The sequence below is a fragment of the Gracilinanus agilis genome, chromosome 4 (assembly GCF_016433145.1).
Source record: "Gracilinanus agilis isolate LMUSP501 chromosome 4, AgileGrace, whole genome shotgun sequence".
In the NCBI taxonomy this organism is placed as follows: domain Eukaryota; kingdom Metazoa; phylum Chordata; class Mammalia; order Didelphimorphia; family Didelphidae; genus Gracilinanus; species Gracilinanus agilis.
Genome location: NC_058133.1, coordinates 275,463,317 through 275,475,371, shown reverse-complemented (window position 1 = coordinate 275,475,371; position 12,055 = coordinate 275,463,317). Strand labels below are relative to the sequence as shown.

Here is a 12,055-nt window from a genome sequence, read left to right as displayed (position 1 = left end):
CTGCTAACATATTAAAATAGCTTACCTTACAAATTCAGCAAAATTTTTTTCTCATTAAGACCTAGCTAAGAGAAATTTACTCATGTTAGAACTTAAGAGTCTCTAAAGTCTCCTTGGAATTCCATGCTGCAGGGGCAGAGAGGTGGCTCAGTGGATTGAGAGCCAGGCCTAGAGACAGGAGTTCTTGGGTTTGAATCAGGCTTCGGCTACTTCCTGGCTGTGTGACCCTGGGCAAGACACTTAACCGCCACTGTCTAACCTGTACCACTTTTCTGTCTTGGAATCAATTGATTCTAAAACAGAAAGTAAAGATTAAAAAAAAAATTCCATGATACACATATAAAAAAACTGGATTAAATAGAACCCAACAAGTCAAAATGATTAATAATCAGACTTCCCCCTCCCCCCCCCACAGCATGTCTAGGGAATTTAGATCATCACAAAGAAAAATGTTGGCAGTAATTATTCACTGAGTACTATGTGCATAGGAGCATTGTGCTGATCTAACTTACCTTTTCCAAACTCAACTGACACTACACCCAGGCCTTCTCCACATACTCCAGACAGACTTAATTACTCCCTATCTTTTGAAAACATTCATTGTTCTACAGCCAGAGTACATCTTTTTATACTATTCCTTACTCCTCCGGAAAATCCGCATTCTCATCCCTGACTGGCAAAATCGTCCCAGTTCTTCAAGGTTCAGCTCTAATTCCACCTTCTCCATGAAACCTTATCCTCCTGGTCAGAAAGGATCTTAAAAGAAACTCAGAAGTACAGACTTAGAAGGGACCACAAAGGTTATCTAGTTTAACTGTTTCTAAAATTGTCAGTTTCAGATAAAGTATTAACTCCCTAATCCCTCCCCCCCCCCCCAATGGCTGTCCAACCTCCTCTAAAGAACTTTGGGAGGGAAGCAGCTAGAGTGAGGCCTGGAGAAAGGAGGGTTCAAAATTGGCCTCAGACACTTCCTAGCTGTGTGACCTTAGAAAGTCACTTAACCCACTCTTGCTGCTCTTCTGCTCACAGGGCAAGGGAGATGACATGCAAACAATTATGTACAAATAAGATATAGACAGAATAAATTGGATGTAATTTCAGAGGTTACTGTGAGACTGTGGGAAAAGGAGAGCCTGCAGGGATGAGGAGGGAGGGCATTCTAGGAATGGGAAGCAGCCACAAGGAGTTAAGGGAACTATAGTAGAAAAACTTCAAGTTCAGAGTGAATATAGTTTTTTTGGGAACAAAAGTGATGAACATGTTGGCCAATCATGCTGATGGAGAACAGTAGATAGGTTTGAATAGATAGGGTTGGACCAGAGTTTCTAAATGCAAAGAAGTTTGTTTTTTAACCTATTAATAATGGGAAGCCATTTGAAAATTATGAATATGCATCAATGTTATATAATTTGTTGTCGTTGTTGTTTTTGGGAAAAGTATCTGGCTAGGAATATAACCCAAGGAGGTCAGAGTAGAAAGAAAGGTATCACAGTTTTTATGTTGGCAAATAACTAGAAACAGCATAGCTATATATCTCTATACCTAGAAATTGCTATTTATGGACTGGAGATTGGCTAAAATACACACACACACATATGTCAAAAATCACAGAGATGTTAAGAATGTGGAAAGAATTACTGGCACTGACAACTTTCCAGAATGCAGATTCATTGGCATGGTAGGGGAAGAAACTAGTCTGCAAAAGGAGGATTGAGGCCACAAATTTCATAGAAATCCTTTTAAGCATGATTATAAAACGGAAGATAGAGGAATCTGACTCTGGCAGTGCAGGTAAAAGTTTTTTGTTGTTGTTTTTAAGGCAAAAGGGAAGGAACCTAGTAAAAGGGAGAAATCAATGATGTTGAAAAAGAAAAGAATGAGTCAGAAAAGCATATGTTCTACGGACTTGATGGAAGAGTTTACCTTAGGAATAAGAGATATTTTCCTCAAAAAACTGGAAGTGTTAAGTGAGATGACGGGGCACACAGACATGCCAAGATGTACTAGTTAAGGTGGTACATAGTAGTTGTGGGCTCAGGAAAATTAAAAGATCATTTATTGAATGATTGGAGACAGATTACAGGTGAAATTTTAGAATAACTACTGCGTGGGGAGCTAGGTGGTATACTGGGTAGAGGGCTGGGTATGGAGTTATTAAGACCTGAGTTCAGACCTATTCTCAGACATTTACTAGCTGTGTGACCTCAGGCAAGCTACTTAACTGCTGCGTGCCTTAGTTTCCCCAGTTATAAAAAGGGGATAATAACAGCACCCATCTTACAAGGTGGCTGTAAGAATCAAACAATATCTTTTCTTTAGCATAGTATTTGGTACATATCAGGAATTATATAAATTCCTCTTCCCTTCCCCTCCCTTGGGGAGCATGTTAGAAAATAAACAAAGAGTAAAAACAAGTGACTTGCAGCTTCTGGAACCCAGGTGAAGTTACAAACAAAAAATTATAGTGGGTCAAACTTGCCTTTGGCACTTTTGACATCAATGATTTACAATTACAGCAACTTTTTGTAACCTGTATGCAGAAGTGGGAAAGGCTGACTGGTAGCTGACCTGAGATGAGACTTGGCATGAAAGAAGGGTATTACCACCGCAAGTAATGAAGTATCTGATGATTCATTTCTAGGATGTCCTCGTATTGATACATACTTAGCCTATGCCTTCTAATATTATAAGTGTTGTGCCATGAAAATGGATGTTCAGAAGAATGATCATTTCTGCGAGATTCTTAATTATTGAATTTTCAATTGTTTTGTGCAAACATGTACTATGGTAAGACAGAAAACTAGACTAAAAAATTTAGATTGTTTAAATAGGGAATTTTGGTTACCCTTTCTTAACTAAAACACTGGCTTGACATTCTAGTTGAGCATTTTAATTAATGTCTCAGCTTTACTGTAACATCATTGATTGCATTTTACTGCACATCTCCAATAAATGAGAGAAATGGGCTTAACTGACAACAATGAGTTTGATTAGACAGAAGAAAGAACTTCTCGTCATGGGAGTTTAATACAGCAACAAGTTTCTGAAATTTCCTCTCTGGAAAGCTTTAAAAAGATCAACAATCATGTCACAGATGGTTAAGGTATGGAAAACTTCTTAGACCTTTTGAAGCCCCTTTTGCCTGTATGATCCCAATCCAGCCCAGCTAATTCCAAAAATTCACCAGAACATAATACACGAGAAGGGCACAGATAGTGTGTAGAGTGGGGAGTCACATAAGAGGGATCTGAGGGCATGTTTTCATAGCACAATCCAGTAGCAGAGATTCTGTATCTTGAATCCCTTTCCTCCAGCCCATACCTTTCCTGTCTTGGTTTTTGTTGTTATATTACTCTCTCCTGGTTTGCCCACCTGACTTCACTCCTTGGTCTCCTTTGCTGTCTTGTTGGCCACAGCATGCACCCTAACGTGGGTATTTCCCAAGGTTCTATCCTGGGCCCGCTTTACTTCTCTCTGTAAACTCTCTCTCTTGCTAACCTTATCAGTTCCCATTGGTTCATTTTCATCTCTCTGCAGATGATTGCCATATCTATCTATATATCTAGTCCCTTTTCCCCCAAGCTTCAATCCTGGATCACCAGTTGCCTATTAAGACATTTTAAACTGGATGTCCCAGAGACAACTTAAACTCAACATATCTAAAACTGAACTCATTATCTTTCCCCCTCAGTCAATACCTTCCTTCAATTTTCCTTATTTCTGTTAAAGGGACCACTGTCCTTCCAGACTCTCAGAATTGTAATCTCATCCCATATATTTAACTGGTTACCAAATCTTAATGTTTGTTTCTATCTTTATATCATCTCTTGCAGCTGCCCACTTCTCTTCACTTGGCTTCCACCTTAGTTCAGGCCCTCTTCACTTCTACCCTAGATTATTTTAACCTTGTAACTTGTCTTCCCACCTCAAGTTTTTCTCTACTCCAGGCCAACCTCATCCCTACACATGGCTGCCAAAGTAATTTTCCTTAAGTATAGATCTGAACACATAACTCTCTACTTAGCAAACTCTAGTAGCTTCTTATTGCCTCGAGGATAAAAAACAAACTCCTCTGTTTAGCTTTTAAAGCCCAATACAACCCGACTCCAGTTTATCTTTCCAGCCTCACCGAGCAGCATTCTCTATCAAGTACTTTGTGATTCAGCTAAGCTAGCTTCTCGTTCCTCAGCACATGGCACTTCATCTACCATGCTCGTGCCTTTGCAATAGTCTCCTCCATGATGGAATGTCTTCTTTTCTTACCTCTGTCTAATAGTTCTTTCTCTTTAAGATGTAAGTTAGGCACTATCTTCTTAATGAATCTCCCTTATCTCCTACAAGTGCTATTTCCTTCCCAAACTACTCTGTTTTTAACTACTTTGTATATAGTCATATTATTATATTGTTTTTCTTGAAATAACAGCAATTATATATGTGATATATAATATATGGTATATATTAACTACTTTGTATATATTTATATTCACTAACTTTATTTTTATGCTGTATATATGTTTATATGCACTCATTATCTCCCCCATTAGAAAATGTAGGCTCTTGGTAAGTAGGAATTATTTCACTCTTTGTACTTATATTCTCAGAACTGAGCACAATCTCTGGCACGTAATAGACACATAATACTCATTTGGCTAATTCTATCACCACACCCCTGGCTATCTTTGGGTTCTCATACCCAATATCTCCCTTGGTTTGATTACCCAGGCCACAGTTAGATGTTTGTTCAGTGACTAGTCATAAAGATTGTAAAATCCTTCTCTCTGTTCTTCCCATTTCTGCCCCAAAGATCTTAAATCCAAAGTAATTTTAATTAAAACCAAAAGAAAAACAAAAATCTCATAAGTAGTAAAAGTCTAAAAATATCATTTAAAAATCTGGGAGTCAATAATGAAAACCACAATCTATTCACTGCACAAAGGGGGCAGGGATCAAGCTGTCATTCATCACTTGGTTACCTATAACACTTATCTCCTGCACCAGATGGTAGCTCGTACCTGGCAAAAGGAGACCTGGGGCTGGGTCCCTGCTCCCGGGGTGCTACTGAAGGTGCCAGTACATTTGGATGAGGAAACTGGAAGACGATGAGACATACTGGCTGAGCCAGGAGTTCGGTTGGGCTGGGGGAGCTGGTCTCCATTAAAGTTTGTTGCAGATGTGGCTGACTGGACCGAGGGCCCCAGGTTAGGAAGGGCTGTGCTGGAGGAGCTGACAACCGTGAACCGACCAGGAGCAGACACACTAGTGACAGCAGACTGTCCTGGGAAGCCTGGCCTTCCTTGAGACACACTGCTCTGGCCAGGAGATAAATGCACCACAGTTGGTGACGCCTGCTGCAAGGGCATCTGTCCACCAACAATCTGAGAAGGTGTGTGATTGACTATCACTTGGTTCCCAGATGTTGTAAATGTCTGCCCAGACACGAGCTGGACGGCAGGATTCTGGCTGTTCAGCATTTGCCCCGAATAGGACGGGTTGGTCCTGAGCATATTAGAAGAACCCCTGTTCAACATGACATGCTCGGAAGCCACTTGACCAGACACCAGCTGGGAAGGTTGAGTCTGAAGAAGTTGCCCATTGATGGTCTGGACATGGTGTACTGAGTTTGAATTGACAGAGAGGCTTGTGGGAATGAGGAACTGACTTTGGGGTGCATGAGGCTGTGCCATGGGTGAGTGGATGACAATACTACCCCCCGTGCTGTTCACTGCTTGTGAGGCAACTGATTTTCTTGTGTTCTGTTGATTCACAATGTTTACAGACATATGGGGACCCACTACAGAGCCCTGGGGCGAATTTGCAGGTGCAAAAGGAATCCCTTGTTGCACATGGTGCTGCTGAATCCCCAAATTGTTCACATTGTATGTGTTTTGCTGACCCATTTGAATAGGCTTTGGCTGGATATTAATTGGGACTTTATTTGAATTTGGTGCAAGGCCCCTCTGTATAATGATGTTATGCACGGGTAAAGATGTCTGAAAATTTGTGCTATTAAATGGAACGGTTACAGGCTGTGCTACTGGACTTGAACTGGAGTTTCCAAACAATGAGTTGCCATTAGGAGTTTGTCTGTGAACCAGGAGTCCACTACTCATATTTGTGGATGCTTGCTGCCCACTGCCTTTCAGTATGATCTGAGATCCATCTAGGTTATTAATGGTCATCATGGAAGGCTGATTGCTAAATGAACCAATGAGCTGTATTTGACCAGAACCACTGATCTGACTGCTATTGGACAAATGCTGGCTGGGCACACTGATCCCCACATGTTGCATGAAGCCATGCTGCACACCCACTGTATTGCTTGCAAATGATGCTCCAACAGGCACGTGAGTCACTCCTATAGGCTGCAGCGTCTGACCTGAGTAATTAGAAACATTAGAAGCCTGAGTAAAGGATGCTGAGGAAGAAGGATGAAGTGGAGCTTGTGCAAACTGTTGGCTAGAACTTATACTGGCGTCCAGATAAGCCTCTTCTGCCAAAGTCTGTTCGGTGATATTGGCCTCCTGCAAGGACTTCTGGAGAATGTCAAAAGGTTGGTCCTCACTGAGGTCAGGAAGAGGAGAAGATTCAAGTTCATCTTCAAGAAACTGAAGGCTACTTGAAAGTGGGAGTCCATCACTAGATCCTTCTCCAAGCTGGTTGCTCACACCTTTGAGGGATGACTTAGGATCAGCGTTCTGAAAGGACATATAGATTGTTACATGCCACCCCCTAACCCTTTAACACACTCATATATTGAAATATTTTCATTACAAATCTCTATAATATGGGAAAACAGCCATATTTTACTACTATACTATGTGAGAACTTATTTTTCATATGCTATATTAATTCCTACATATTAGGAGAATTATTGTGTATTCCTGTATCTGGGATCTGGGTCAGAGATACCATCTAGTCTGCTACTTTTTGCATTTTCTTTGTACTTGGGAATCCCAAGGAACTCTTTCCTTTTTAACAGAATTTAATTAGTAAATGAAGGGGACAAGGGCTTTTTTCCTGAATATTCTAGTGGTCCACCTGCAGAGACAGGAAGGGGTTGATAGGTTTATGGACCACCTCTTAATTAGCTATCATGAATTAAATATGTCTTAGGATGTTCGAGGAAAGGGTGGAATAATGAGCTCCTAAAAAATCTACTAATTAAGCTGCCTGAGCCAGCTCAGGTCATCCCTGATCCTTAGAGAGAGCCAAGAAGACCTATATCACTTTATCAGTTATGATGCTGGCTTAACCAATAAATCTGATATAACCAATAAACTTATATTCTTACCCAAAAATCAGTCTCTTGAGATAATTTTAATTATAAAAACTAAGATATTGGACTTACGTACATTATATAAACTCTCCTATAGGCAATATCCAAAATAAATATTTGGGAGTTAAAGAACTATTTGTGCTACTAGAATAGCTACACAAAAACGTTTTTAAATCCATCTTACTGTTACACGTATATGAATGGACACCTGTACTGTTTAACAAAGAACTTAAAGGCTAAGTTGTTGATTTTTAAATTCTGCTGCTTTGTTTCTCTGGTGATGACATCTAAAATGCAGCATTCAAATACTTTCTAACTCCTTTCATTGATTAGTAAAATGCAATACGCTTTATTATCTCCATTTTTTGAGGCAGAGGCACAAAGTAGTTGGTCAAATTGCTACACACCTAAGGCTAGCCCACTCCTGACCTGTAGGTGCAGACAACTGTCCACAAAGCAGCCAAAAGTCCTTAGTCCTAAGGACCATGGGGACCGAGTCAGTCCTGGGAGCTCCCAGTAGTTGTCCTGAAAGGGATCCAGCAGGGCTGTCAGATCAAAGTAGACCTGCCATAAATAATGACCCACGGGGACCCCAGAATACCCACTCTCCCAGAATTTCTCAGACACAGACCAATTTGATAGCTTCCCAGAATCATTAGTCATGGAAGATTAAACTGGCAACCTACTCCAGAAAAGACTAGTCCAGACAGGAATCAACTTCTGTCACATAGTGAGTTAAAAGACATTTAGCTGCTTGAAAATGAGCGATTTTTTAAAAGCCACCTAAGTACTCATTTTAGTAATCAAAAGTCAAAGAGTCATTGTTACCATATTCCTGCTTTGACAAGGATACCAGAAATAGTAGATAGTCTACATACTTAAGGAATAAATCTTAATCAGAAATACATACAAAAATATTTTAAAAATATTTTCCAATGTTAAATTATCACACAAATGATTTTTTAGCACAGTATTTGTCAGGACACCCAAGAATTACAAAATAAAGACAAAGAATGAAAGAAAAACGAAGATAGGAAGTTAAGTGATACTTAATATAGTCTGTTTTTTTTTTTTTAAGGGATAGAAAGATAGTCCATTTAGGAAAGATGGCACCCTTTTGTGGTGCTGGATCAGTAAGGCTGAGGTGGTAAAGAGGTGAATGCTAGATGATATAAAGAATCAAGAAGAAGAAAAAAGAGAAAGCTTAGACTGGCAGAGTTAAGTTTACAAATAGAGAAGGAAATTAAAAATACCCTCCAGTCATCACAGAATGGAACTGAAGCAATGAGAGCTCAAGTGACCATCACCATCTTAGGACTTAGTAGAAAAAAACAGGTGAATGAGATATGAAGCCAAGACTGAAGATTTTATTTGAGATCATCAAAGCTGAAATCTGCTGGTATAATAAGTAAGAGTTACACAGGTGGTTATTACCCATGTTTGGCCAAAACAGACAAGACAGGAAACATAAGCCTATGAGATAAAGAAAAAACCCCAAACCATCTTTCACATTGGCTTTTCATTTGCCCCCTGCACAGAAGACATCAGTAAATATTTCTGAATGAATTACTGACTTAGCATCCACATGAGAGTGGCAAGTGAAATACCTTTTAATGTTGATCTTGAAGGACAAGACCGTATATACTTAATGACTTGATATCAGATCTTTACTATATGAGATGTGACTAAAACATGATGAGACTGAACCCAGAGGGCATGTACAAAATTCAGTTTCACTTAAGCTCATCACTTTATAATCCTAGGTGTAATCCTGACATAATCTGACAAACAGTATATAATGAGCTATGTAATCATATGTAACCATGACAATAATAATCTTAGAGATACAGTAGACTCAGAAAGAATCAAGGTAGTTTATAAACTTAAATAATTTGAGGTCTTGGTAAAAATAACTTGGAAATACCATCTGGATAACTAAGTTAAGTAATTGTTTCATCTAAAACTTAAAATTCTGTAGTAAATTTGCCATTTCTGGTTTCAGATCTGTAATAATTTTTAATTAGTACTCAATATGTAGTCAGTAATGAGAAAGTAAATCCCTACACCCTGATAACAACAAAGGCAATAATGCTGACTTTTGCAAAACACAGGTTGGGTCAGGGGCCTACAAGCTACAAACCTACAAAAGGTTTCAAGCTATAATAAAATAGGGGAGGCTCAGTGGATAGAGAGCCAGACCTAGAGACAGGATGTCTTGCATTCAGATCTGAGCTCATACTTTCTAGCTATGTGACCCTGGGCAAGTCACTTAATCCCAATTGTCTAGCCCTTATTGCTCTTCTGCCTTGGAATCAATACATATGATTCTAAGATGGAAGGGTTAAAAAAAGATATACTAAATGATATAATAGCCTATATCCATCTCCTTAAGGATAAGCCTAGTTAAATGTGGAGAGGTTCACCCCTTCAAGATTAGTTACCAAGTGATGTATTTTCTTTAGCCATAGCAAACTCATTTATTAAGGTGTAGAGGAGTTATAGTTGTCACTGGTGGAAGGAGTATCGACATGGAGGGCATCACAGGCCCCTGAAGTATGGAAGTAAGACTAGAAATATGCCAAAGCCACATAATCAAATCATTTGGAAAAGGCAAAAATGAAAGTTTAGGAAACTGATAAAGAAAATCTTACCCTGGACTATCTCATCTGGCTGTTAACAATGGAAAATTTCTAGAGTTCAGTAACTTTTCTCTCCCAGAAACTTCACAAGAGAAAGATTTAAAATCTCATTAAGCAAAGGCAGCAAAAGACACAGGAACAGCAAGGCAGAAAACCTTAACCACCTTTGGCATGCACTGGATACTCAAAGAGCTATTCACTTCTTGATACTTACGCTAGAGTTGGCGAAAATTGAATTTGAGTTGGCTGCAGAATATCCTGCATTAGTCAAGTCGTCAGAGCTCTGAAACGGTACAGATTTGGCAAAATGGTGGTTACTTCAAGTGAAACCATTAACAAAGTTTATATGATTTGATGTGTTAGAATAATACATACAGATTTGCTACTAGGTCCATGTAGAAAATAGTTCAATGCCTGTGGGTCTCTAAAAAAAAAAAAAGAGAAAAAAATAAAATAAACCAACAAATCACCTATCTTGCAAGATTTAACTGCAGTAAATGAGAGATCATGGAGAGTACTTAACATTTAATGCATCCAGCATTGTTGTAACCCACAGAATAGGTTTTGTTAATGCAGTTGATCTTACACAGCTAGCTGTGTTTTGCTAATTTCTAAATGGGAAGCTTACCCAATAAGATCAAGGAGACACGAGTCATCATCATCATCCATGACAACTACAACAAAAAGGAAAGGGCTGATGTTTCATCAAAATAAAATTAACAGTATCAATGCAGTTTTAACATGTAAAATATACTTTCCTAAAAATCTGTACCACTCATGAAATTTTTACCCATCTAATAAGGTTGAAAATATTTAGGGGAGATTTTAAACCTCTGATTCTATAGTTGTTAAGATATAGAAAATGTCTTATTTAAATCATTCTAATTATTTAGGAATAAATATTATTAAATCAATAGATAACTAAGTCACATACTGTATGTAATAAAGGGCTTAAGATAAATGAAACATAGTTGGGGATGGTAGATCCCCTGATAAAGACAGAGGAGACAAAGACAAAGAACAAACTTTAAACTCAGAGTCTAGTGAGCTTAAACTGTAAACTTTTCTACAATGAGCCCCAACAGAAGATAATCTCTTAACTTTCATTTTAGAAAAAGTCTTAGAAAGATACATCTAGCACTATCATCAGGGCATTTTTGCTCATGCTGAAGAGTGACCCATTTCCTTACTTTCTTAAAGAAAACAGAGAATAGCTCATCCTCACCATATTCTAAGAGATTTCATGAACAAAGGAGAAAGACCACAGATAGTCCCAAACCCGAAGCAGCTACAGGAAGCTCGGTGACACATTTTGATCATCTGTCCCTTGCAACAGTGCTGCCAAGTCTTGAATTCCATACAATCCATGTTCTGGGACCAAAATCCTGATACTCAGTATGTGTGAATGTGTGTGGGAAAAAAAAATCTCTGGAAAGATACCCACCACTAGCTCCTCTAAATATTTAAAGCATAAGCTAAGTCACCTGCCAAGCCTAAATGACCAAATTATTGTGTTATGGAAACTGGACAAGTTCAAAAGCCTGCCCAACCCCCTCCCCAGTCCCAGGTCCTGTAAACTTACACTAACACTCGCACACGTGGCAACAGTGCTCTGTACCCATTTCAAGCAATACATGGAATAATTTACATCACAGAATACCAGAAACAAGAGTTCTGTGGCAGTTGGAAAGGGCAGTTGTGAATGGCAGTTAGGCAGGAGTGAAATGCTAGGGAGATGCCCCAAGGCAGAAGGGAAGATTGATTCAGAATGGGCTTTTTTTCTTAAATAACAAACAAAATTTTCCCATCAGCTAGACTGCCTTCCTAACTAACCACACCAACTCTTTCCAGTAGAGATGAGGCACAGAAGGCATAGCTCATTCCTGCACAAGGACCACAGAGTATGCCCAAGGACAGCTCCCAAAGGGGTGAGTATCTCTCTAGGGGGCTCCTTTCTGCCCTTCCGTAGCTGGCTAATTCTGTTACTGAGGGATCTAAGGGCTAGGAAAGTGAGCTGGGCAGCTATGTCTCTCCAGGCACAACAAGGATGCTAGAGAAAGTGAGGAGAAATCATCAAAAGGAGCACCTGCTATTAGAAGTGAAGCCCTGAGCAGGAACACTAAGGTAGAGTCTGTTCACA

At 39.3% G+C, this 12,055-nt stretch overlaps 1 protein-coding gene across 1 annotated transcript in view; it reads right to left on the bottom strand.

Annotated features, from left to right (window-relative positions):
- Positions 1–10,584, bottom strand: part of BICRAL (BICRA like chromatin remodeling complex associated protein) — a 31,042-nt gene extending 20,458 nt beyond the window's left edge. The window contains exons 1-4 of the mRNA XM_044674628.1: positions 10,544–10,584; positions 10,291–10,339; positions 10,130–10,198; positions 5,013–6,695 (exon numbers count right to left, since the gene is read on the bottom strand). Of these exons, the coding sequence (XP_044530563.1) occupies positions 5,013–6,695; positions 10,130–10,198; positions 10,291–10,339; positions 10,544–10,584 (1,842 nt within the window). The remainder of the gene's footprint in view (positions 1–5,012; positions 6,696–10,129; positions 10,199–10,290; positions 10,340–10,543) is intronic.
- Between the last annotated feature and the right edge of the window lie 1,471 nt (positions 10,585–12,055).